This window comes from Canis aureus, chromosome 5, assembly GCF_053574225.1.
Source record: "Canis aureus isolate CA01 chromosome 5, VMU_Caureus_v.1.0, whole genome shotgun sequence".
Classification (NCBI taxonomy): domain Eukaryota; kingdom Metazoa; phylum Chordata; class Mammalia; order Carnivora; family Canidae; genus Canis; species Canis aureus.
In genome coordinates this window covers 58771054-58797400 of record NC_135615.1, presented here as the reverse complement: position 1 = coordinate 58797400, position 26347 = coordinate 58771054, and the positions used below count along the sequence as shown (strand labels likewise).

General features: G+C 48.2%; 1 protein-coding gene across 8 annotated transcripts; it reads right to left on the bottom strand.

Annotated features, from left to right (window-relative positions):
- Positions 1 to 12078: 12078 nt before the first annotated feature.
- SLC38A7 (solute carrier family 38 member 7) lies at positions 12079 to 24455 on the bottom strand. Of its 8 annotated transcripts, none has more exons than XM_077898215.1 (12): positions 24394 to 24453; positions 23663 to 23803; positions 21723 to 22144; positions 20873 to 21071; positions 20501 to 20645; positions 19345 to 19443; positions 18698 to 18755; positions 18368 to 18482; positions 16915 to 17062; positions 16353 to 16552; positions 15479 to 15533; positions 12079 to 14087 (listed from the first exon to the last, which is right to left on the bottom strand). In XM_077898215.1, exons 3-12 carry the CDS (start codon positions 21990 to 21992, stop codon positions 13985 to 13987), a joined length of 1392 nt encoding a protein of 463 aa, XP_077754341.1. In that variant the 5' UTR covers positions 21993 to 22144; positions 23663 to 23803; positions 24394 to 24453; the 3' UTR covers positions 12079 to 13984. The 8 variants fall into 8 exon arrangements, with proteins under 8 accessions (XP_077754341.1, XP_077754342.1, XP_077754343.1 ...); XM_077898216.1 differs by having other exon boundaries at positions 23663 to 23800; positions 24394 to 24452; XM_077898217.1 differs by lacking the exon at positions 24394 to 24453 and adding an exon at positions 24132 to 24387.
- Between the last annotated feature and the right edge of the window lie 1892 nt (positions 24456 to 26347).

Below are 26347 nucleotides of genomic sequence, written 5' to 3'. Positions count from 1 at the left end.
GTGAAATGATGGTAACAATAGCACCTGCGGTGGAGGTTCTTTGGAGGGTGAAGTGAGATGAAGTATGGAAAGTGGGATCCCTGGGTGGCGCAGAGGTTTGGCGCCTGCCTTTGGCCCAGGGCGCGATCCTGGAGACCCGGGATCGAATCCCATGTCGGGCTCCCGGTGGATGGAGCCTGCTTCTCCCTCTGCCTATGTCTCTGCCTCTCTCTCTCTCTCTCTCTCTCTGTGACTATCATAAATAAATAAATAAATGCTCTAAAAAATTAAAAAAAAAAAGAAGTATGGAAAGTGCTTAGTCCCAGGCACAGAAGTTCACGTATTCAACACATAGTCATTAGGTGCCTCCTGTGTGTGGCATTGAGAAGGTAGCAGCAAAAAAGTAAGTCCCTGCATTCACTGATCTTGCATTAAAACAGGGAGGGGCAGTGGATAAACAATAATAAATAAAGCGAGCTAGGGAATCAAAGGCTGTGAAGAGTAATGAAGCAGAACAAGCTGATGGAGTGACAAGGAGATGGGCACCTATTTTTGTCTAAGGAGATCTCTTTGAAGAGGATATGAACAGAGACCTAATGAGCTGAGGGAGGAAGCCAGGCAGGAATCTCATGGCAGAGGGTTCTAGGCAGGGGACCAGAAAGTGCAAAGACCTTTTTTTTTTTTCCTTTATCACTCTATTTCATAATGCTTTTCAGTTTAAAAAAAGTTGTTCAAAAAAAAAAAAAAAAGTTGTTCATCAGGGATCCCTGGGTGGCGCAGCGGTTTGGCGCCTGCCCTTGGCCCAGGGCGCGATCCTGGAGACCCGGGATCGAATCCCACATCGGGCTCCCGGTGCATGGAGCCTGCTTCTCCCTCTGCCTGTGTCTCTGCCTCTCTCTCTCTGTGACTATCATAAATAAATAAAAAATTAAAAAAAAAAAGTTGTTCATCTATGTGAACACATTTCTCAGATAATCAAATGATTTAACTGATTAGCTCTTTTATCTACATATTATACAATTTTTATTTTTTTAACTTATTTTTTGTACATTTTTTATTTTTCATTTTTTTAAATTTTTATTTATTTATGATAGTCACAGAGAGAGAGAGAGAGGCGCAGAGACACAGGCAGAGGGAGAAGCAGGTTCCATGCACCGGGACCCCGATGTGGGATTCGATCCCGGGTCTACCAGGATCGCGCCCTGGGCCAAAGGCAGGCGCCAAACCGCTGCGCCACCCAGGGATCCCTATTTTTCATTATTTTGTACATCTTTTTTTTTTTTTTTTTTTTTTTTATTTATGATAGGCACACAGTGAGAGAGAGAGAGGCAGAGACACAGGCAGAGGGAGAAGCAGGCTCCATGCACCGGGAGCCTGACGTGGGATTCGATCCCGGATCTCCAGGATCGCGCCCTGGGCCAAAGGCAGGCACTAAACCGCTGCGCCACCCAGGGATCCCTACATCTTTTAATTGGAGCTCGATTTGCCAACATACAGTATCACACCCAGTGCTCATCCTGTCAAGAGTCCCCCCCTCAGTGCCTGTCACCCAGTCACTCCAACCCTCCACCCACCTCCCCTTCCACTACTACTTGTTCGTTTCCCAGAGTTAGGAGTCTCTCATGTTCTGTCTTCCTCTCTGGTATTTCCCACTCATTTTCTCTCCTTTCCCCATATATCATGAGTCTGCAGGTGAGGCTGAGGCAGAGCTCTGGTGGTGGAGATGGTGGTAGTGGTGGTGGTAGTGGCCGTGGAGGAGGGGGACGAGAGGGATCGATTGGGAGATCACAGAGGAGCCAGGGCTGTGGGGCCCTGTTAGCCAGGATGAGGACCCTGGGTTTCCTCCTAGTAAGAAGAGAAGCCATCGAAGATTTTGAGCTGAGGATGATATGTGTTTTAAGACTATTGCAAGGACAAGAGACTATACAAAAGGAAGGGTGGCAGCAAAAATTTGTTTCAGAAAATCCAAGTTCAGATGCCAGCTGTTCGAAAAGCTAGTACTCAAGAGAGACAAGGTTTCTGTTTTGTCTTGCTTTGTTTAAGAGACAAGTTTTGATTGGAAAGGAATATGAGCTTTATTCAGGAGGCTGCCCACCTGGGCAAGACAAACTCTTGTCCAAAAACCAACTTTGGTATTATGCTGAGTGAAGTAAGTCAGTCGGAGAAGGACAAACATTATATATTCTCATTCATTTGGGGAATATAAATAATAGTGAAAGGGAATATAAGGAAAGGGAGAAGAAATGTGTGGGAAATATCAGAAAGGGAGACAGAACGTAAAGACTGCTAACTCTGGGAAACGAACTAGGGGTGGTGGAAGGGGAGGAGGGTGGGGGGTGGGAGTGAATGGGTGACGGGCACTGGGGGTTATTCTGTATGTTAGTAAATTGAACACCAATAAAAAATTAAAAAACAAACAAAGAAACAAAAAAAAACAAAAACCAACTTTGAGGGATCCCTGGGTGGCGCAGTGGTTTAGCGCCTGCCTTTGGCCCAGGGCGCGATCCTGGAGACCTGGGATCGAGTCCCCTGTCGTCGGGCTCCCGGTGCATGGAGCCTGCTTCTCCCTCTGCCTGTGTCTCTGCCTCTCTCTCTCTCTCTCTCTCTCTCTGTGTGACTCTCATTAAAAACAAAACAAAACAAAACAAAAAAAAAACACCAACTTTGACGTTTCTGCCTGGCCCAGAGATTTTTAAAGGAATTTTAGGGCAGTTAATCAGTAAAAGGGGAGCACAGTGGTCTGTCACACTTCTTGATTGCATGTGCACTCCATGGTGCCAGCTACAGATGTTATCTTGGTTCTCAGAGGTTCTGCATGGGGGGGGGGGGTTGTGTCAGAGGGTCTGGTTCCAAGTCCTTGTAGGAAACAATACATGATCTATAGATAATACAAAAAAAAAGGGGGGGGGGTAGTTAATCAATCACATGGGCTAAACATGCTTGCTAAAAAAAAGACTACAAAGGGGATGCCTGGGGCAGCCCTGGTGGCTCAGCGGTTTAGCGCCGCCTGGAGCCAAGGGCGTGATCCTGGAGACCCTGAATCTAGTCCCACGTCTGGCTCTCTGCGTGGAGCCTGCTTCTCCCTCTGCCTGTGACTCTGCCTCTCTCTCTCTGCATCTCTATGAATAAATAAATAAAATCTTAAAAAAAAAAAAAAAAACAATGGGGATGCCTGAATGGCACAATTAGTTGAATGTCCGACTCTTGGTTTTGGCCAGTCAGGTCATGACTTCATAGGTCATGGGATTGAACGCAACATCCACCTTGCACTGGTGTGGAGTCAGTTTCAGACTCTCTCTTCCTCTCCCTTGCCCTTCCTGCTCCTGTACACATGCTCGTTTTCTTTCTCTCAGTCTTGATATGCACATAATCTTAAAAGAAAAGAAAAGAAAAGCAAAAAAGAAAAGAAAAGGAGGGACGCTTGGGTGGCTCAGCGGTTGAGCTTCTGCCTTTGGCTCAGGGCCTGATCCCGGGATCCAGGATCCAGTACCCCATCAGGCTCCTTGCAGGGAGCCTGGTTCTCCCTCTGCCTGTGTCTCTGCCTCTGTCTCTGTGTCTCTCGTGAATAAATAAAATCAAGAAGGAAAGAAAGAAAGAAAGAAAGAAAGAAAGAAAGAAAGAAAGAAAGAAAGAAAGAAAGAAAGAAAGAAAGAAAGAAAGAAAGAAAGAAAGAAAGAAAGAAAGAAAGAAAGAAAGAAACTACTAAGTTTGGCCAGAGGGACCAAGGCAGTGGCTTCAGAATCACCAAATTAGGGGGAACCTGGGTGGCTCAGTCAATTAAGCATCTGCCTTTGGCTCAGGTCATGATCCTGGGGTCCTGGGATTGAGCTGCATGTCTGGCTCCCTGCTCAGTGGGAAGCCTGCTTCTCCCTCTTCCTCTGCCACCTCTCTGCCCTACTTATGCTCTCACTCTCTCTCAAATAAATAAATTAAATATATTTTTTAAAAAAATCACCAAATTAGAAGTGTATTATAATAGTCCAGGCAATGGGTGGTGGTGGATTGGACTAGTTGTAAAGGTGGAGAGAAGTGATACCTATAATAATTATCTCCAGACCACAGGGCATGGCTCTTCACCCTCTTATACCCCATCTGACCAACCACTTACAGTGTGGCCATGTGGAACTGGTATGTTCACAAGAGGTTGCTCCTGTTGGCAGCATCACACCCCTGGTAGCCATGTGCCCCCCAGCAGGGTGAGTAGAGGTGGAGGATGTTGAGGCAATGCCCTGAAGCATGCCAGAAGCCTTTAGGGCCCACAGAAAAGAGTCAGCCCAAGGGCTTCCCAGGGTTAAGGATAAAAACAAAATATGCTACACTTCTGGGAACAGGGTCCAATTACTTTGACACCCAATATAATGAGAATTTACAGTAGAGGACATGAGACTTGAGCTTGTGCCTTCTGGCCTCTCAGAGCTGACCCCGGGAACACCTGCATGCCATAACATGGGGAGCTGAAGGCACTGCTGCAACCCAGGAAGTTGAGTTCCAGGAAGAGAGTTCCCAAGTACCAGCCGGCTTTGACAAGCCAGTGAGCTCCATTCTGATCTAGGGGCTAGAGATTACTTTTTTTTTTATTATTATTATTTGGCTCATTCAGACAGCGGCAAAGGCTTTTGAGTCCTCTCATCCCACCTATTCCCGCTTTTTGTAGCTTTCCTTCTATCTCCACGTGGGCATGCGCAGCAGGAACTTTGCAAGTCTGCATGGCTCCCAAACTTCTTGGCAGGAATCTGAGCTAGAGTGGCCGGTAACTGCTCCTAAAGTGTTAATTCTTGTTTGAAAACCAAAGTTTGGTGACCTGTAATAGTTCCCTGTATATAGTAATCCTTTGTCAGAGGTCAAATGAAATTGTAAAAAAAAAAAAAAATATATAAGTAAGTAAACAAAACGGTGAGGCATTTCTGAACCCTGAGGCCCCAGCGTGAGCACAAGAAGCAGAGGCAGAAACACTGCTCAGGGGCACTCCTCTCCTCTGAGTTGTCACCATTCCTGGTAAAAGACCTCTTGCTCCTTATTTTGTTTTAAAAAAAAAAAATCATAGAATGCTGGGGCTCTTGGCTGGCTCAGTCGGTAGATCATGTGAGTCTTGCTCTCTGAGTCATCAATTCCAGCTCCACGCTGGGTGGGTAGCCTACTTAAAAAAAAAAAAAAAAAAATCAGGATGCCTGTGTGGATCAGTGGTTGGGCATCTGCCTTCGGCTCCAGTCGTGATCCTTGGAGTCCCGGGAATCCAGTCCTGCATTGGGCTCCCTGCATGGAGCCTGCTTCTCCCTCTGCCTGTGCCTCTGCCTCTCTCTCATGAATAAATAAATAAAATCTTAAAAAAAAAGTTTATATCAAATGCCAGTAGTCCTTGGTCCCAATTCTTCCCACCCTTGTCAAGTCCTATTCCCCGTAATCATCTCTTTTAAGCTGTTTTTCATGGCATTTATCGCAGTATTTTATTTTTAAAAACATTTAATTAATTAATTTATTTGCTATAATCTCTGTTCCTTCCATGGGGCTCAAACTCATGGCCCTGAGATTAAGAGTCACATGCTTTATTGACAGAGTCAGCCAGATGCCCCTTATCTAAGTATTTTATTGTATTTTTTTTTAATTTTAATTTATTTATGATAGTCACAGAGAGAGAGAGAGAGGCAGAGACACAGGCAGAGGGAGAAGCAGGCTCCATGCACCGGGAGCCCGACGTGGGATTTGATCCCGGGTCTCCAGGATCGCGCCCTGGGCCAAAGGCAGGCGCCAAACCGCTGCGCCACCCAGGGATCCCCTATTTTATTGTATTTTATTTTAAAGTAATTTCTATACCCAATGTGGGGCTTGAACTTACAACTCCGAGATCAAGAGTTGAATATTCCATCAATTGAGCCAGCTGGGCACTCCCCCTTGTCTCAATATTTTAAAACAATGTATTTATACTGCTATTTCTTTATTTAAAAATTAAAAGCAGTAACTATTGACTAAAGATTTAGTTTTCTTATACCTGTACCTTGAAGTCCTTTCCTCCTTTCTTAATTTTTTAAAAAAGATTTATTTATTTATTTCAGAGCGAGAGAGTGGGAGTGGGGATAGGGGCAGAGGCAGAGAGAATCCCAAGCAAACTCCAAGCTCAACATGGATCATGACCTGAGTCAAAACCAAGAGGCAATTGCTCAAACGAATGAGCCACCCAGGTGCCCCTATTTAATTTTATTTATTATTTTTTAAAAGATTTTATTTATTCATGAGAGACACAGAGAGAGAGGCAGAGACACAGGCAGAGGGAGAAGTAGGATCCACGCAGGGAGCCCAATGTGGGACCTGATCCCAGGACTCCAGGCTCATACCCTGGGCCGAAGGCAGGCACTAAACCACTGGGCCACCCAGGGATCCCCCAATTTTATTTTTAAATTTTACTTAAGTATTATTTACACCCAATGTGGGGCTTGAACATCATGAACTTATAACCCTGAGATCAAGAGTAGCATTCTTTACCTACTGAGCCAGCCAGATGCCTCTCTAATTTGGATTTTTTTTTTAAAGATTTTACTTATTTATTCATGAGAGACACACAGGGAGAGGCAGAGACACAGACAGAGGGAGGAGCAGCTCCCTGCAGAGAGCCTGATGCAGGACTCAATCCCAGGACCACGGGGTCATGACCTGAGCCAAAGGCAGACACTCAACCACTGAACTACCCGTGGTGTCCCTCTTCTTGGATTTTTAAAAATTAGGCTATCACACTTTTAATTTTTAGTTGCTAACTTTAATTTTGCTCCTTCTTTAAAAATTACTTATTTATTTATTTATTCATTCATTCATTATTTAGCAAGAGCTGGTGTGGGTAGGGAAAGGGCCTGAGGGGAGGGAGACAGAGAATCCCAAGTAGACTGCTGAGCACAGAGCCTGACCTGGGGCTTGATCTTATGACTGAGAGACCATAGCCCAGCTGCAAACAAGAGTTGGACACTTTATGAACTGGGCCACCCAGGTGCCCCTATTTTGCTTATTCTTTAAAGCATTCTTTTCTTGTTTCATAATTGTAATATCTCTTTCATTTTCTTTCTAACTTTTAAAATTTTATTTATTTACTTGAGAGAGAGCGAGCGTGAGTGGGGTGGAGGAAGGAGCAGAGGGAGAGGGAGATGCAGATCCCTGCTAGTAGGGAGCCCAATGTGGGGCTCCATCCCAGGACCCTAGGATCATGACCTGAGTTGAAGGCAGGCACTTAACCATTGAGCTACCTAGGCACTGCTATTCTTTTTAAATTTTATTCATGAGAGACACACAGAGAGAAGCAGAGACACAGGCAGAGGGAGAAGCAGGCTCCCTGCGGGGAGCCCAATGTGGGACTGGATCCCAGGATCTCAGGATCATGCCCTGATCCAAAGGCAGACGCTCAACCACTGAGCCACCCAAGTGCCCCTAAAGAGCTTCTTTTAACACTTCTTTCAAGGCAAGTCTACTGGCAACAAATTCCTTCAATTTTTGTTTGTCCATGAAAGTCTTTAGTTCTCTTTCATTTTTTTTATTTTTTTATTTTTTTTCATTTTTTTTTAAAGTAGGCTCCACATCTAGCATAGAGCCCAATGGAGAGCTTGAACTAACAACCCTGAGATCAAGACCTGAACTGAGACCAAGAGTAGGACACTTAACTGAGTCACCCAGCACCCTCTCCTTCATTTCTGAAGGATAATTTCATAGGATACAGAATTCTTTCAATATTTAAAATATTTCACTCCATTCTTTTCATGCTTATATGGTGTCTGAGGAGAAGTCAGATGTAATTCTTATCTTTGCTTTTCTGTAGGTATTCTCCCCACCTCCCTACCCAAACCACCCCCAGCCCTTTCAGGATTTTTCTTTAAAGATTGTATTTATTTATTCATGAGAGACGCACAGAGAGAGGCAGAGACACAGGCAGAGGGAGAAGCAGGCTCCTTGCGAGGAGCCCTAGATGGGACTCAATCCTGGGACCCCGGGATCACCTGACCCAAAGGGAGATGTTCAACTGCTGAGCCACCCAGGCGTCCTGAGGGCAGATCTTGTGAAAGAACACACCACTTTGCACATTTCAAAAATGGTTTCTTCTACTCTCCCCTCCTAGAAACTTAAGAGGATTATCTGGTGTTAACCATGAGAACCTGTAGAACTCCAGAAGGTAAAATGCACAAAAGTGAGTTCACTCCCATGACTGGGTCCCCTGTGTTTTTATCTCTCCGATTTGTGCACACTGAGCCTCCTGCAATTTATCTGTTATATTTCTGGTTTCCCTAAGCTCGTGCTGGTTCCTGTGCAGGTTTCTGCTGGTGAGTTCCTGCCCTGTACGTGTCTGTCATTGTCTCCAGTTTTGGGGGAAGTGGTGTGACCTGTAATCTGATATCTTACAGATTTAAGTAAACTTTTCAGTGTGTGTAGCTTTTTACTTGTTAGGATGGAGTGGCCACGCCCAAGCTTCTTATATGCTGGACTGGAAACATATCAATTTCATGTTTAATGGAAGAATGACTGAATGAGTCTTGTGCCTATTCCCTCCAAGGAAACACAAAGTGTTCCTTCACAAGACAGTGTCTCTGGCCTTCTTCCATGCCTACTGAATTTTGTTTTTCATTGTATCATAGCAGTGAATTATTACTAAATCTGGATTTGGAACTTCTAATCTATATCTAGCACATGAATCTACACAATTGGATTTTGTGATTATTTGGCCTGCTTCCCCCACTAAACTGGAGGACAGAATCTAGAGGTGGTCCTAACCCCAATATAGGGGCATCACTCATGGGTAGCAGGCAGCAGCCAAATCACCAGGACCCCCAGTGACTCAGAGTTCAGGAATCTCAGCTTTCCGAAGAAGACATTACACAGAGATGACCCCTATTGACCAAAATAAGAAACTGCAGTCATACACTCCTTCCATACAGGGAAATGATCCACATAACCCCTGCCAGCTTCCAGGCACTTCACATGTTATTATGCCATCTGTCCTTGAATTTACAATATTTACATCTACAAGGTGAGCACCATCACTATCATTCTCACTTTAGAGTTGAGAAAAACAGGGTTGAAATAAGTGAACTAATTTCATGAGTTTCTTTCTTTCTTCTTTCTTTCTTTCTTTCTTTCTTTCTTTCTTTCTTTCTTTCTTTCTTTCTTTCTTTCTTTCTTTCTTTCTCTTTCTTTTTCTTTTTTTTTTTTTATTTCATGAGTTTCCACAGTGTAACAAGCATTGCTAAGACCCACCCCAGGTCTGTCCTGAGGCTAAAGGCTTTGCTCTACCAGTCCCCTGCTACTGAAAGTGTGGTCCAAGGACCAGAGCATGGGCAACACTAGAGCATCAACAATACAGACTTCTCAGGGCTCCTGTGGGGCTCGGTCTGGTGAGCATCTGACTCTTGGTTTTGGCTTAGGTCATGATCTCAGGGTCAGGAGACTGAGACCTGAATGGGGCTCTGCGCTTAGCAAGGAGTCTAGTCTGCTTAGAGTTCTCTCTCTCCCTCCCCTTCTGCCTCTTCCCCACCTCATTCTCTATAATAAATAACCTTAAAAAAAAAAAAAAAACATCAATACAGACTTCAGGCAGGCTCCCTGAATCCACACTTGCTGAATTGGAATATGTATCCTAAGGAGATAAAAATTTTTATCTGTACCTTAAAGGTTGAGGAGTACTCTGACTCCCAGGAAGTGATAGAGAAATGCCAGTTTGCCTTCTTGAGGAGACACTGAGTTCTCCTATTTATTCTGTGAATGTGGATTTCTGGCTACAAAGCACTTCTGTCGTTTTTCATGTACTGTCTCTACATTGGCTCCTTTTTCCCCGGGAGGTAAATAAGGTCAGTGATTATCATTCTGATTTTAGAACTGGGAAAACAGAAGCCCAGAGGGGTGAAGCAATTTACCCCGAGCCACTAGTCAGCAGGCATCCCAGCACTTGACATGGATTGGCTTGGGAGTACGATCCAAGGGTTCCCAGATCTGGCATCGGCACCAGCAAGGAAGGGGACCATAGGTTCCAGAGCTTGCCTTCAGGGGTCAGAAACCACTAGAGAGGGCCTTTTGCTCACTTGTTTATCTATGCATGATGAGTGCTGAGTCCAATTTTGCTACCTGCATGTCCCTGAGCAAACTATGTGATAATCTCTCTTAGCCTTGTCTTCAGAGCTATTGTAAAGATCAAATGAGGAGGATGCAGGTGAAGTGCTGGCACAAGGTAAGAATGCACAAATATTTGTTGCTATTCAATCATTTGCTCCACAACTATAGGACACTTGCTTACTTAAGTGCCAGGCTCAAGGCTCTGGGCTAAGATACCAGATGGATACAAGTGTTCAAAAAAACCAAAGGCCCAAGGTTGAGTCCTTTGCCCCTAGGCAGCAAAATGAGACTTAGATGCAGTTTCAGCCTCCCCCAGAACTGTCTTAACTGATCAGTTAGGAATTTTCTGGTCAGCACCAAGGAGGCAATCTGTCATCTGGGCCTCTCAATCCCCCAGGGAAGATGAAGTAATCCACCTAAGCTCCCTGCCCTCCTTCCCTTTAAGGGAAGGTGACTTTGCCTGAAGCAGTCTGTTCTTTTCTTTCGCTAATAACCAGCTTGTCCCACTCCTCTTCCCATAAAAACCTTCCATTTTGCACAACTCCTTGGAGCCTCTCTATACTTGGATAGGATACTGCCCAGTTCATGAATTGCCTAATAAAAGCCTTATTAGATCTTCAGATTTACTCAGTTGAATTTTTTTTTTTCTTGAGAGAGAGGGGGTGGGGAGGGGCAGATGGAGAAAGAATCTTAAGCGGACTCCATGCTGAGCAAAGAGCCCACCAACCGATGTGCCGCTCCATCTCACAGCCCGGGATCATGACCTGAACTGAAATCAAGAGTTGAACATTTCAGCAACTGAACCACCCAGGTGCCCCTAATTTTTTTTTTTTTTTTAAAACAAGAAATATGCCCTTGCTCCCATGGAGCTTAGTGTAATGGAGGATATATGATCAAGTGCTTATAAGTAAGGTGAACAAGACTGGGAATGTCTTGAGTATCATGAATGAATGGATGATTGTTTGCTTTTAGCATAGACGTAACCTCTTCTTCTCTCTGTTCACTCAGAGAAAGTGAAACCAAACCTCAAGTTCTGGTGTCCAGAGTCCCGTGTGAGACATGGCCTGAAACTGTCTCACCCCTCTAACCCTTCAGAAGTACTGGGCCACTTCATTAGTATTTTCCCCCTGGAGAGTCTCCACTCCCACCAGGAGGGAAAGGGAGCATGGTGGGAGATAAGCTGGTTAAACTTGACCCTCCAGGCAAGTCTCTCCTACACTCACGTGATAATCCCACAGACAATGGCCACTTTTCAGTTCTTCAAATATCAAGTGCCGAATTCCAAATTCCTCCCCACAGGGCTTTTGCACATGCAGCTTCCATGGTCTGGAAAGGTTTCCCTATCTCTCTTCATTTAGTTTATCCCTACTCATCATCCAGAGGCCAGCTCAAATGTCACTTTCTCCAGGAAGCTTTCTCTCACTCCCCAAACTTCAGGCCCCCAAAAACCACATTCTGTATATTCTCTTCTTGGCACCTATCACAATTTGTAAGTGTGTACTTATGTGACCACTTGCTTAGTATCAGTCTTACACAGCAGTTTGAGAATGGAGCTGCATACAGCTGAGTATCTTGCAGCCCTGGAAAGTGCCTGGCTTCACAACCAGGACAACCAGGGCCTGCTTAACACATGCCTCTGAAGGGATGAGGGTGGTTGTTCAGGCAGGAGTCTGAAGCTCATCGCAGAATGTGAAGTCAGTGAGCCCTGCAGCATGGAGGCCAGTCTGAAGGCCTATGGTGTGGGGAAGACAGGAGGACTTGAAACAAGGCAGTGGCTGTGGGAGACCAGGGCAAACTGTCAGGTTGGCAGGTAAGGGCTGGTAGGATGTGCAAGAAAGAGGAGGCATCTAGAACCACTTGTATGCTCCCATCTTGGTGAAGGGAACATAGCAATACTCATGCCTGAGACAGGGGTCAGAGTCGATAAGGCCAAAAGTCCCCACCCCAACCCCTACCCCCGCAGCCTATTTTCCTGCTGTCAGTGGCTTGGATTCTGTCCCCAGCACCAGACATAGGCCACACAGCTCAGCAGCACAGCCTCTTTTTATTAACCACCCTCTCTGGTATGAATGCGTACAAGTAGAAAAGAAACAGTAAAATACCCTGGAGGGGAGGGCAGAGCAGGGGGCTCCCGAGGTTAGGCCAAGTGGCCAGATTCCACTCCTTTTCCTGACTGGTCTGTTTTGTGTGATGACTCCCCTCACATCCTCCATCCCTCGGCTGAAATCCAACATTAGGAAGCTGTTCAGCCCTGCTGACTGGACCATCCTAAGCTTGGAAGGGATGGGCACTGGAAGGGCCTGATGCTGAGTACAGGCTAAGAGAACACAGCAGCACTGGTCTGGCCCCAGGGGCTGTGGGTGGATCTGAGGAAAGGCAGGTCATCCAGTCTGGGAACTGAGCAAAAGTCTATCTGGCCACCAGCCAGCCAGCCAGCCTCTGCTTCTGCGATCTCACAGCCCTGAGTGGTGGGTGCTGGGTGGGGGTCCTGCTCACCCCTGGAACAGAGGTTTTGAGCAGAAGGGGCCAAGGATATGTTGGGAGTTCCAGGTGGAGGAAGCCTGATTCAATGCCTGGGATTGGTCAAAGTGAGCAGCCAAAAAGGGAAAAGTGGGACTGCAGACCTAGAAAGAAATGTCCCTCTTCTCCCCACCTGGGGCACAATCCATGTGTGACCTCAGTGTGATTGACAGACCGCTGAGGCCAAGCCTGGTGGACCTGTGATGCTGAGAAAGCTGGCAAGAGAAGGTCTTGCATACCCCCTACCCTCAGTCTTATGTGAGCAGGAAAGCCTGCACCAGAAAAATGGAGTAGGGAGTGAAGAAACGACGGAGGGAGGGAACAGACAAGATCTGGACTGGAAGGGAAACTTCCAGACTGTCATGACTACACGAAAATGTTGCCCAGTCAGTGACAACTCAGCTGTTCTTCTCTGTGGGCTATACTGCTAGGGTTGACAAGGAGAGGTGAGCAGAAGGCCAGCAGAAGAGAAGCAGTCAAAAAAAAAAACAAAAAAAAAAAAAAAAAAAGAAGAGAAGCAGTCACTGAAAGAGAAGTTATCAGAGAGGCTCACCTTGACACTGACCAGCCCAGCCTACATGGGTTTGAAAGGTTCTCAGACTTATCACCCTCCCTGTGTCTCTGAAGCATGGGGCACATCTGGAATCTGAGAGAGCAAAGTAGACTTCCTGCCAAGGGAAAAGCTAACTGAGGAGTACTCACAGCACCGTGGTGGCACGGTATGGCCCCTGGCCTCTGCTTCAGAGCCGGGCTGGCACCGTTTGTAAACATTAGACTTGATGATGTCTGGGGATAGAAGACGACAAGAATGCCTGGACTCTCAGGTTTGGGGAAAGAGGCCCCAGGCTGAGGTGGACGAGGCATGACTCTATCTACCTCTGTGCATCTGTATGACTTTTGTGCTACCTTTGGAAGCTGCCATCCCAGAGAAGCCACTGTTGGCCAAGCGGCTGACAAACTGGAGCAGGCACTGAGTCTCAGAGTAATACGCATGGTTCCTGCTCAGGACAGGCTGCTCTGAGGAGGATGGCGGTGGCCCTTTGCCCACACTCTTTCTCCAAAGGAAAGTCAAGCCAGGTTCTCTTTTCTGAGATGTTCTGACCCTCTTCACCCATGTTTTTCAGGCATGGAGAAGCTGAGAGCTGGCAGACAGGGAAGGTTCTTCTGTGATACGAGACCTCCTCCCTGCATCCTCACACTGCTGGGACCAGAGAGCAGGAGGGGAGCTGGGTTTGAGCTGTCCAGAGGTAAGAGGCCTGATTTCACTCCAAAACTGTCCCTGGAAAAGGATGTCCAGATGTCATCCCATCAGGAAAGGGGAATGATGCTGGACTCAGAGTGGTCCCACAGCTCTGAGAGATGGGCTCCTGGGTTCAGTGGCAAAGGCCATGTGTTGCCTGGGAGGCAGCTGTTACGCCAAGAGATCCACAAAGATGGCGTTGGTTGTGGTCTGGCCGAAGATGAAGGCTCCCAGGGTCACCAAGAGGATACCATAACTGACCAGCGCCCACCAGCTGTAGGGCAGAGGGAGAGAGGGACCTAGTCAGTCAACCTACCCTTGACTTTGCAGACTTCTATATATATCAATATATATCAATATATACATATATATATCAGTTAATTACTGTAATTACTTATCCCACTTCTTTACAATTAATTATTGTAATTATACCACTTCTCCTGTGGGTAGAGCACTTCCTACTTCTTTTTTTTTAAGCACTTCCTACTTCTAAGTGACTTTTCATATAAAGGTATGTGAGGCCAGGTGTGTAATCCCTAGACCATGGGCCAGAAGACCAAGACCTAATGGGATTTATTGACTGGTCATAGTAAGCCAAGGACAGAACCAGGATTAGAACACATGTCTTCTGATGGAAATAGGTTCAGGACAAAGCAGTTCACATGGAGTATGATCCACTTCATTTACAAAAGAAAGCAGACATCTGTAAATCTATGTATCAAAAACAGCAACAGGGAATTAAGAGGGTACAACAGGGCATCGAGATTAGGGTGACTTTATTTTTTTTTTTTAGGGTGACTTTAATTTTCTTCCTCAGACTTGTATTATTAAGGTTTTCTATAATGAATATTACTAGCACAATTTTTAAAAAAGCTTGCAGCAACCTGTTTTCAACCTCTGTACTATTCAAGGAAATGTGGATATTAAAACAATGTCATGTTTTTCATCTATCAGACTAACAGCAATTTAAAAGCCTGTTCTATACAGTACTGGCAGGGATGTGGAGAAGTGAGCACTCTGCTGCTAGAACTCTGACTGGTACTGCCTTTCTGGAGGGAAATTTGAACCCATGTGCAAAGTTAAAAATGAGCATTTCCCATGATCCAGAAATTTCCTTCAAAGAATTGATCCTACCAAGATCCTCAAACCAGGTGTGCCAAGATGTACATGTCTAAGAGTATTCATACATTCACCAAACAGAATCCTCTGCAGCCCTCAAAAAAGGGAAGAAGTGGACGGATCTTCTTGTGCGGACACAGAGTGAACTCCAAGACACATGGTTAAGTGAAAGAAAGCAAGTGGTAGAAAACTTTGGCCTGAAGCCATTCTTGGAAAAACCAAACTAGACACACAACCTCACATGCTTGTGTATACATACGCCTCGTTTATGTACACAAAGCTCTCTCAGGAGAAAGGATACAGTGCGGAGTCGGCTGTGGGGGCAAGAAGGACTTCCACTCTTTTCTCTAAAGTTCTTTAGTAGCAATTTGAACAGTTGGAAGCAGCATGTGCCACCTGGTCTTTTAAAACTGTATTTAGAAAACTCTTAGGTTTTTTAAGTATACAAGTTTCTTGATCCTTTCCTGTTTTAAGCCTCCCTGCCCCTACTGGACCATCCCTTGTCCAGCACCTCCCTGACAGAACCATAGATGTGCCCGGCTTTACCTGGCTGGCTTTACTTCTTCCATCTCAGAGAGTTTGGCTTGAATGAGGCACAGCCCTGGAAGAGAGGAGGTGGCCCCAAGAACTCAGGTGGGCTCCTTCACTCAGGCCCACCCACCCCCTTTACCAAGAGGTGGTGGCAATGAATGGACAAAGGCCTCTGTGTACTCGTCCAGATATTCCATCTCTGTCCTCAATCCACACACAGAGCTGGAGGCCTTGCATCTGCTCCTCCAGAAGAGGCCAGCATCTGACAGGCACCTCCTAGGCTGCACAGGAACCTCAGAGCTAACAGGGCAGCCGTGGAAGATGATATAGCAGTAGCCCCCACCATACCCGGGGCCCTTCCAGTTACTTCTAAGAAGTGGTCCCCCTGGCCCAGGCAAAGTGGCAGCAGCTTTCAAGCTGGCCTCTTGGAGAGGAATAAGCTGGGTATAGGCGGAACTCGTGGCTGGGCACACGGGACCACTTCCTTGGAGATCTGGCGGCAGAATCGTGTCTGAAACACAGGTCTCCCGACTTCTGCACCAGACCCCATGGCCATCTTGCCTATAATGGGCTGAACCAGCTCAACCCCTCACAGTCAGGCAGCAACAAGTATGTGCATGAAAGGTGATGAGTGCAGGCTGCACACCCAGACAGACCTGCATCAGAAAAGCTGTTACTCAATACTTGAGTATGTTAACTTCCTCCCATCTCACCAGCAAAGTGGAGATAACACCTGTAACTTCTTTTCAGGAGGGGCAGGGGTCAGCACAGAGCCTAAGTCGGGTGATTAATAAGCACTAGTGGTAGTTCTTCAGGCAGGAAAGCAAGGGAGGTACTGAGGCTGGGAGAGCCTGGGGGCCAATGCTGTGGGGGTACCGGGAGTGCCCACCTGGGAAGACAAAGATGAAGCAGGCGGCCAGGCCTCCAATGACCGAGATGACCTTGCCGATGTCAGGGATGAAGAGGGCCAGCAGCAGGGTGAGCAGGAACCAGACCAGCGTCTGCAGCACACGCCGCCGCCGCTCCCGCCCCACGTCCTCCTCCACCGGCATCCCCTGGTAGCGCAGCCATAGGCCTTCGACTACAGCCCTGCCCCCAAAGACAGTGGATCAGAGGCCCCTACCTCCAGCTCAGGGAGCCAGGCCTCTGAGTGGGTGGACTGGGGGTCTGGCCCTAAGCTCCCAAGCCTGTTTCCTGTTCTGTGAAGTGGGCCTGACAGGATTCTTCCGGTGGTTGCCACGGAGACTGGATGGGATGGTGGACGTGACACGCTCAGTGCCTGGCCTGGCCCCCTGGGAACTGACACTGATTCTCCTGAAAAGGAAGGGTCTGGGAACCCACAAGACTAGGTGTTCAGGAAAGGACTCACAGAAGGTCAAAGGACCATGTCCAAAGGGCTTTTGTGAGCCCTGAGAAGAGGAAGCACCCTATGGGGTAAGGAGGGAGCTCACCGCCCGCAGAAGTGCAGGATGGGGTAGGAGGTGAGCACGCTGAGGATGATGAAGGCGCGGGCAACAGCCACAGCCATGTCCTCTGAGGGGTAGGACAGGAGCACATCGGGATCCACAGCAGCCCCAAAGGTCAGGAAGCCACAGATGCCTGAGGACAGGGACAAGAGGGCTGGGCAGGAGCAACCCTGGTAGGGGAAGGGGGGGCGGCCATTCACTCCTGGGTGGCACACCAGATGGGGAGCGTCCTGGGGCAGCTCTGGAGGCTGGGACCCGAGGCCTCACAGCCCATCCGCACCACCACCTTTGTCATCTTGAGCTAGCCCAGCACGTTCTCGTTCCCGTTCCCGTGTCAGAGTGTCAACACTCATATTGTCTGCCCAGCCCTTCACACCTACATCCCCTCAGCGTTCAGGTCTCAGCCCAGACAGCCCTTCCTCAGAGAAGGTATCCACCCTGTGTGTCCACGATGCTCCTGACACTGGGCACTCACTCACATCACCCAGCTCTACTTTTCTCAGAGCACGCCTCTCTCTCTGCATTTTTTTTTTTTTTAACACTTGTTCACTGTGTCTCCCCAGCCAGAACACGAGCCCCAGAAGGACAGGGACTCTGTCTATTTGCCTCTTTGGCTCCTGGCTTTGTCTCCAGAGGTAGGACAGTGCTGGCCCCATTACACCTGCGGAAGGTCTTCTGTCCTGCTCTGTCATCTAAATCATTCCCCGCATGGCGCCCATAGCCATTTTTTGCTGAGACATGCTCCTGCTTGAAACGCTTCCTCTCTAGTTCCCCCGGTCCTCAGGCCCAATCGGACCTATCAGTCCCCTGTCTGGCCTCACTGCCTGCCACTTGCTCCCAACTCACTCCACTCCAGACCTTTCTGTCTCTGCCTCAGGGGCTTGGCATTTTCTGCCTGTCTGGAATGCTCTTCTCCTAGCCCTTCAGATTCTGGCTCTTTCTCACCACTGGGGCCTCCCCAGATGTCACCCCTTCAGAGAGGAGCCTTCTGTGAACCACTTTTTTCCTGCGAACCATGGCAGCTGTCACCACCTTTCCAGTCCCACTCCCCTGTTTGACTGTCATGGTGGCACTCACCACTGCCTGGAATGCTTTACTGATCCCTGATTTACTCTTGTAGGACTCTCTTTAGCTAGATTGTCAATTCCATGAGAGCAGAACCATGTTTGTCAATCTTCACGGCATCCTCCATGCTGGGAATAGTTCCTGGCACTTACTAGGCACTGACTGAAGCTGCTGAGTGAATGGATGAATATGTCTTTCTCATTTGGGCCCACAGAGGAGGCCCAAGGCAGCCCAGGGTCAAGCCAATGCCTATGGAAGTGTCTGATATGCTGGGAGTGCAGGGCTGTCCCCAGAAGAGCTGGGCCAGGGGACTTGGAGCCAAGAAGGGAAACCAGGAGCACTCCAAGCCCAGCCCTCAGAGGGGAGCACTCACCTGTGCCCATGTAGACAGCGAGGGCTATGACCATGGCGGCTGTCACCACTCCACCCCAGGTCTTCACCTTGGGCCGCTGCATGCTGTTAAAGACGGGCACACTGCTCACATGGCACTGTTAGGGTGAAGGTCATGGTTATGGGGTGAAGTGACCCCTTCCTCAGTTTCCAGAGGGAGGTACTTTGGGGACAAAGGCCACGGGGAAAAGGGACATGTCCCAGGGCCCTGACTCTTTCTTCCCAGGATGTCCCCATCCTCCCTGTAATGTGGATTCCAGCCCAGGGAGGGGGCAGTGAGCTAAGAGGACGACAGGAAACTTGCAACTGGCACCTGAAATCCGAAGCAGATGGTGGGCATAGCATTGAATACGGCTACCCAGGAAGCTGGCCTGTGGACAAACACATAAGAATCTGCTGCCTGTGAACCCCCCAGAGCCACCAACCCGTGGCTCGTTCCCGTATTCTTCACTCAGCCCACCATGCCCACTCCCCAACCACTATTCCACATGTTCAACCCCCCTAAGTCTGGAAACAGGGAGAGGGAGCATCTCCATTTCACAGGTCATTAAAGTGAAGCTCTGGAAGACCCTCCTGGGACCAAAATCTGGAATTTCTGGATCCTGCACTGGGGCTTTTGCTTCCTTTTCTCTTCAAAAACAGGATTTTTTTTTTACATGACAAAACAGATTTATACTGTATAGAAGATAGAGAAATTACAGATAAGCACAAGTTGTAAAAATGTCCAAGTTCACCACGGTAGGCTCCATAAGCAGGGGCCTAGTCTCATGATGGCTCATCTTTTGGATATTGGTGGCAAAGTCTCCCTGGGTCTGGACCTCTTGCCTCCTTCCTACAATGACCAATGGGTCAAGCTCTGGTGAGCTAACGAGGCCTGAGAAGAGCACTTGTGTGGCCTTTTGATGGTGGCCAGCACCACCACGGGCCCAAGAGGTGGGTTCCCCAGGGGTTCTTACCCACCTAGTCAGGATGTCCCCTGGGGTCATCTCTTTATCTGGCCAGATATATTTGATGATAATGATGGCAGTGACGTACCAGGTGCCCACGACGCTCAAGAAGCTGCCAGAAAGAATGGATTGAGCTTCCTCTTCTCCAGTGCCAGATGTTCTCTGACTCCACCCCAGGAGTATCCACCCTCAGCTCTAGTGACCATAGTGTCAGAATGAATTGGGTGACTATTCCAAACAACAATTATTTATTTATTTATTTATTTATTTATTTATTTATTTATTTATTTATTCCCAAACAACGATTTAAAAAAATGCACAAGAAATAGGTTTTAGAGGGGTGCCTGGCTGGCTCAGTCAGAAGAGCTTGTGACTCTTGATCCTGGGGTCATGAGTTTGAGCCCCATGCTGTATGTAGAAATAAATAAACTTAAAAAAAAAGAAATAAGTTTTAGAGAAACTGGTCACAGCTTGGAAGGAGCTAAGACCTCAAGAGGGGAAGAGACTAACATTTCAGACCATTAGGAAATGCACTGGTTCAGCTCCATAGCTCAGACGTCTGGGCTTCAAAGCACATCTGTTACTTTGATTAGTGCAGCCCACACTTGGTGACAGCTGCAAGCAGGGCCCTTGAGAACCAGGAGCCGTTGGAGGTAAAAGAGTTGAAGATTCAAATACTGGAATGTCAACATTAAAGGGGACCTTAGGAGACAGCTGAGTATGACCCTGTCAATTATGGATCACAGGAAACAGCTCAGAATTACACAGCTTTTCTGACTCTGAGCCAGGAAGCCAGTCCTTTCCCTTCATACCAAACTGCATGGAGCATGTGGCCAGGCTCAACGATTCCAAATGATCAAATATCCCACTCTCCCTGGGAAAACCACAGCCCTGGCCAGGAAGCTGCCCTCACACTCCTGATTATCATCTGTTCTTCCTTTGACAAGGACATCTGGAGCTGAGTCTCTCACTGATGCAAAGGGTCACTGTCTTGCTTGTTGCTGACACAAAAGTAAATCTTAGGCTGGAAGCCTCATAAGCCCTGGTCCACCCTGCCTTGCCCACTCTTGCTGCCCCCGAAGGAGAGGACTTCTCCAGTAGCACCTGAGTCTCTAGCTGCCTGTGATTAGAGCTTCCAACCGGCCCAGGTTGTGGTGGGGTCTCCGAACCTGGCATATTTCTGGAAGCCAATCTCTCTGGGGATGGAAAGGGGCAGGATGAAGAGGATGGCAGTGAGGCTGATGGTGAACTTTCGGTCTGTGTACCAGGGGCTGCCGCCGCCCCCCTCCGGCTCCTTTGCCATCACAGCTATAACTGCACAGGGAAGAAAGAGGGAACATCACTCCAGGCTCCTATAGGCTGTGACCCTCCTGCTCTGGTGAGCCTCAGGGCCTCCATCAGTCTAATGGGCTCAGCAGCCAGAAGGCAGGATTTGTAGAAGAATGCTGGATCCAGGCTAGGCCTTGGGCAGCTGTTCATGTCCGTTCCCTCCCCCCAGGGATCCCCAGGGTCGAGGGGGAGGTATTGATGGGGAGCCTCACTCTTGTCTTGTTGGTCCCCAATGATGATGAGGAAGGCGATGCAGGTACCGAAGGTGTAGATGGCAATGGTCACCTCACAAAGTACTCCTGTCAGCTTGCCACACACGGCCCATACCACCTCCTGGTAGGTCCTCTCATTGCTGGCCTGGGAGCAGTAGGCCAGGATGACGAGGCCGCTGATGATGAAGACCAGCATGCCCTGCAGGCAACACAGAGCCAGAGAGTGTGGGAAAGGCCTGGCTGCAAAGGGCAGCCAGGTCTTGTTCAGTATTTACCAGGCCAATGCCCAAAGCCAGTTTGGTAAAGGAGTCGCATCCTGTAGGCAACTGTACCAGATTGCTGGATGCTGCCGAGTTGAGGTTTTCTTTCAAAACAGAAGTTTTGTAGAAAATTTCGAACACACCCAAGATTTGACAGAATTGTATCATGAACTCCCATGCACCCATCACTCAGCTTCAAAAATAATCAATTCATGGCCTATCTTGTTTCTGCTATTTCCCCTCCCACTCTGAATTATTTGGAAGGAAATACAGGCTATGGAATTATTTCACCAGTAAATATTTTAGCATGTAGTTCTAACACATAAGGACCACTTTCTAGATGTAAACTACAAAATTAATTATGTAGTTGGTGTCTAAACTTCTCTGATTGCTGGGAGGCCTTCTGAAGCCTCATCTGGGCTCAGAGGAAAGAACACTGGAATAGATTAGTAATGTCTGCCAAGTATGAGGGTGGGGAGAGTGGTCACCTGTGTCACTGACCATCTTGGATGCAGCACCTCCCTTCTGAGGTACAGAGCCCTGGCCTAGCACCTGACCTGCATTTCCACCCTAAGGGCCAGCATACTCACCATCTGCAGCGTGACACCAGCTGCCACACCCCCTGCAGAGCTGAAGGCCGCGGGGAAGTTGAGCAGCCCTGCACCTAAGCAGGCATTGACGACGATAAAGATGGCCCCCACTGTGGAAGTGGTGCCTCTACTCAGGCCCTCAGGAGAGGCCTCCCCTTCGCTCTTGGGGGCTGTGTCCACACAGGGACTCTGCAGCAGACGGGCCCGCTCCCCAGAGTCCGTGCTCGAGCCCCACTCGCCAAGGTCACTGTTGATGCTGACCTGGGCCATGGCCCTGGGAGCCCTCTTCTCGCAGGGTCTGTGGATTTGGCCTCACAACCACATCTCCTGGGTAGCTGAGGGAACGCCTTCAGCTGGAGACCAGCACCAGCCTGTTTGGGACTATTATCCTAGGAGGCCTGTGAGCTCCAGCTCTTTTCAACCTAGATGGGAGACAGGTACTACCGTTATCCTGAGATGGGCACAGAAAGCTGAAACAACATTCCCAAGGTCAGATGGCTGAGATTCAAACCCAGGTGTCCCTCTGTGCAGAACACTGCAGTGGGTACCACAGTGAAGGGTGGCAGAGACAGAAATACATCCTCTGCAAATCCTGCTTGCTTCAGGCTTACAGACCCATATGGTCAATAAGACATAAACATTAAAGAGAGGGGTACTAACACTATAGCACTACAGAGAAGCAGGAGTATCGTAGACATATCTTATCTCATTCAGTCCTTACCACAGTGGTCCTTTTTCTTTCCTTTTTAAAAACATCTTATTTATTTATTCATGAGAGACATGGAGAGGGGCAGAGACATAGGCAGAGGGAGAAGCAGGCTTCCCGGGGAGCCCAATGTGGGACTTGATCCCAGCATCATGCCCTGAGCCAAAGACAGACAATCACTGAGGCACCGAGGTGTCCCATACCACAGTGGTCCTAAGGTTCATTGAGATTGTATAGCTGACCTAGGGTCACATATTAGCAAGAGGAAGAGCAGGATTTGGATCTAAATTTATCTGGCTTCCCAGCCTGTTTCCACTTCACAAGGTTGCACAAGAGCAGCCCTCAGCTAGAACTGTAGGTATTTTAAAAAAAGATTTTATTAATTTATTCATGAGAGAGAGAAAGAGAGAGAGAGAGAGAGAGAGAGAGACATATATATAGAGAGAGGGGCAGAGACACAGGCAGAGGGAGAAGCAGGCTCCCTGCAGGGAGCCCGACACGGGACTCGATCCCAGGACCCCGGGACCATGACCTGAGTCTAAGGCAGAAGCTCAACCACCGAGCCACCTATGCGTCCCAACTGTGGTTATTTCAGTGAATTACAGTCCAACATACCTCTTTCTGGTCCAGACTCTAAATTCTGCATAGCTTTCGAAGTCCTTCAAAATTCAAGGCTAATTCTCACTCTTCTCTTGCAGCACTGATCTAACCACCGCCCATCAGAGAGACATCCCTTTGATGCCCTCAATACATTTAGAATGGCTAATGAGAAGCTTAGGTAGGTAGTCAGATGCTTCCTATTTCTCCTTCTGGTGATGGCTGAACAAAGGTAGGAATCGTACACTCGTGAGAGGGAAAAGGAAGAGTGGGGGCGCTCTCAGACAACTGTCACCAAGGATGCAACCAGGGGACCCAGTTCCAGAGGAAATACCTCTCTGCTGCCTCCAAGTCCAGAAATATCAATCTGATGCCACAGGGCTTCCTCCTATGCAACCTGTTACCCAACCAGTAACTCAGCCAAAAAAATCAAAGCTGTGAGTAGTGGAGGTAGAGATTTGGGCTCCCAGCTTTCCATCTGGCTCCAAGGAGAGCCTTGCAAAGTCAGCACTCCCAGAGCTGTGAGACCTCCGCTTTCACCCCGCTTACATCTCAGACACAGAAGTCTCAGCACTGGTCCAAGAGCTCTCAGCTCTTCTTCCTCAAAACATCCTCAGCTCCACAACCCCCAGCTTACCTGCTTTTTCCACCTGATGGCCTACGGTGGAGGGTGAGTTGCTCCTTACAGGTCTTTCTCCCCAAAGATCTGGGATCTGATTTTCCTCACTTCCCTCTATGGCACCAATTTATTCTTTCTCAAAACTTCACCTAAAACCTGCTGTCAGCAGGAGGAAGAGTTTGAGCTGTTTCTGGGCTGGTCAGCAGAGTGAAGGGAACCGAGCAGCTCTGACGCTAACTCACAGAATGGGAGCACCAGATAGGTCAGGGGAACAGGCCCAGTGAAGGAAAAGGGCTAGACTAATGTCACAGCAGGTAGTTGGCAGAACCAGAACTAGAAGCCTGATGTGCACAGGCTCAGGCCAGAGCTGTAACCATTGCCGTGGGCCCCCGGAGATCCCAATCGGAGCGGGTTCCCTGTACAGCCGGGGGGCTGGATCCCAGAGATACGCGGGGTGGGCTGCATAGGGAGGTGGGTCAGGGCGTACCCGGAGGGTAGGATGCCCAGGCCCGAAGCAAGGCGACGGGGCTGCGGTGAGGTAAGCTAGGAAGGCGCTCTGGGACGCGATCCGGGCCTAGCACTAGGCGGAGTCAGTCGGTCGGGGCTGCGGCGGGGCCAAGCTGGCCGAGGGCGGGCGGGAGGCCGAGGACGCCTGGCTTCGGAGCCCTGCAGGGAGTGGGCAGGACCCCACCGCAGCGGGGGCCCCGACACTGAACGCTTCCACCCTCCACAGTCCTCCTGCCACCTACCTACAGCGCTTCACACCCGAGCCGGCGGCAGGGACACGTGAGCAGCCGTCACATGACCGCCGGGACTGCGGCGGCCGCGGGAGACGCCGGGAGTTGTAGTTTTCTGCGGCTTTAGTCTTGGACGGCACCAGCTCCTGCAATCCTCAACCCCACAGCATTGACCTGAGCCCCTCTCCGCGCCCAGATCACTATACAGATCACTATACTTACACTGTTAGTTTTTTTTTTTTTGTAAATTTGTATTTATTTATGATAGTCACACACAGAGAGAGAGAGAGAGAGAGGCAGAGACATAGGCAGAGGGAGAAGCAGGCTCCATGCATTGGGAGCCCGACGTGGGATTCGATCCCGAGTCTCCAGGATCGCGCCCCGGGCCAAAGGCAGGCGCTAAACCGCTGCGCCACCCAGGGTCCCCTACTGTTAGTTTTAATCCTGGTATCTTGGTCAAGCCAAACACTTCACTTTCCTCCTAGGAAGAGCATTAGAAGCTTTGGTGTCTGAGCAGTCTCATGAAGTGGGCAAACCTAATTGGCCTCCTTAATCCTTGTCGGTCTCCCTCCTTGCCTTCAGGCTCGCAACCAGAGACCCTGTAGTTTCTTTCACTGAGGACAGGGAAGGACCTTCTGTGCTGTGTGTTCTCTACTATGAGAAGACTGGTCTGAGTGTTGCCCAGGGCCTAGATTCTAAGTTTCTGAGGCATCTAGTTACTCATGTAAATAAATAGTTGCATGAAGGAATGGGTGTCCAGAGCCCTGGCTTCTGTTCTTGGCTCTGTGACACTTGCAAGTTGTCACAAAATCTTTCCAATGTACTAGGTCTGTGTTATATGAGAAGATGCTCTCCACTATACCTACCTGTCCATGTGTCAAAGGTCCTCACTAATGAGGGAACACAGGGAATGTCATAGAAACCCATCTTTTTTTTTTTTTTTAAGATTTTATTTATTTACTCATGAGAGACACGGAGACAGAGAGAAGCAGGCTCCATGCAGGGAGCCTGACGTGGGACTCGATCAGAGGTCTCCAGGATCACACCCCGGGCTGAAAGCGGTGTTAAATCGCTAAGCCACCGGGGCTGCCCCCCGTCTTTTTTTTTTTAACTGAAATTTTTATTGAGATCACTGTAGATTCATATGCAGGTATAAGAAATAATACAAGAGCTCCTATGTACTTGAGGGAGAAACAGGCTCCCCTCAGGGAGCCAAAGTGGAACTCAGTCCTGGATTTGGGGATCTCACCCTGAGCCAAAGGCAGATGCTCAACCACTGAGCCTTCCAGGCATCCCGCTCCTGTGTACTCTTTACTGTTTTCCTCAGTGGTGACATTTTGCAAAACTACAGTACAACAGCCAGGATGTTTTTTTAATTTATTTTTTATTGGTGTTCAATTTACTAACATACAGAATAACCCCCAGTGCCCATCACCCATTCACTCCCACCCCCACCCTCCTCCCCTTCCACCACCCTTAGTTCGTTTCCCAGAGTTAGCAGTCTTTACATTCTGTCTCCCTTTCTGATATTTCCCACACATTTCTTCTCCCTTCCCTTATATTCCCTTTCACTATTATTTATATTCCCCAAATGAATGAGAACATATAATGTTTGTCCTTCTCCGACACAGCCAGGATATTGACATTGACACAATCCACCAATCATATTCAGATTTCCTCTTGTTTAGGTATTTCGTTCTATACAGTTTTTTAAAAGATTTTATTTATTTATTTATTTATTTATTTATTTATTTATTTATTTAATTTATTTATTTATTCATTCATTCATTCATTCATGAGAGAGAGAGAGAGAGAGAGAGAGAGAGGCAGAGACACAGGCAGAGGGAGAAGCAGGCTCCATGCAGGGAGCCCGATGTGGGACTCGATTCAGGTCTCCAGGATCACACCCCGGGTTGAAGGCGGCACTAAACCGCTGGGCCACTAGGGTGCCCCCATTCTATAGTTT

Coding starts and splice junctions, on each gene's coding strand:
- SLC38A7 (XM_077898219.1), bottom strand. CDS start 21,992: ATGGCCCAGGTCAGCATCAACAGTGACCTTGGCGAGTGGGGCTCGAGC. Junction 19,444..20,500: donor GGCTTCCAGAAATATGCCAG/GTTCGGAGACCC, acceptor TCTTTCTGGCAG/CTTCTTGAGCGTCGTGGGCA. Junction 16,553..16,914: donor ATCCTGCACTTCTGCGGGCG/GTGAGCTCCCTC, acceptor CTTTGGGGGCAG/GGCTGTAGTCGAAGGCCTAT.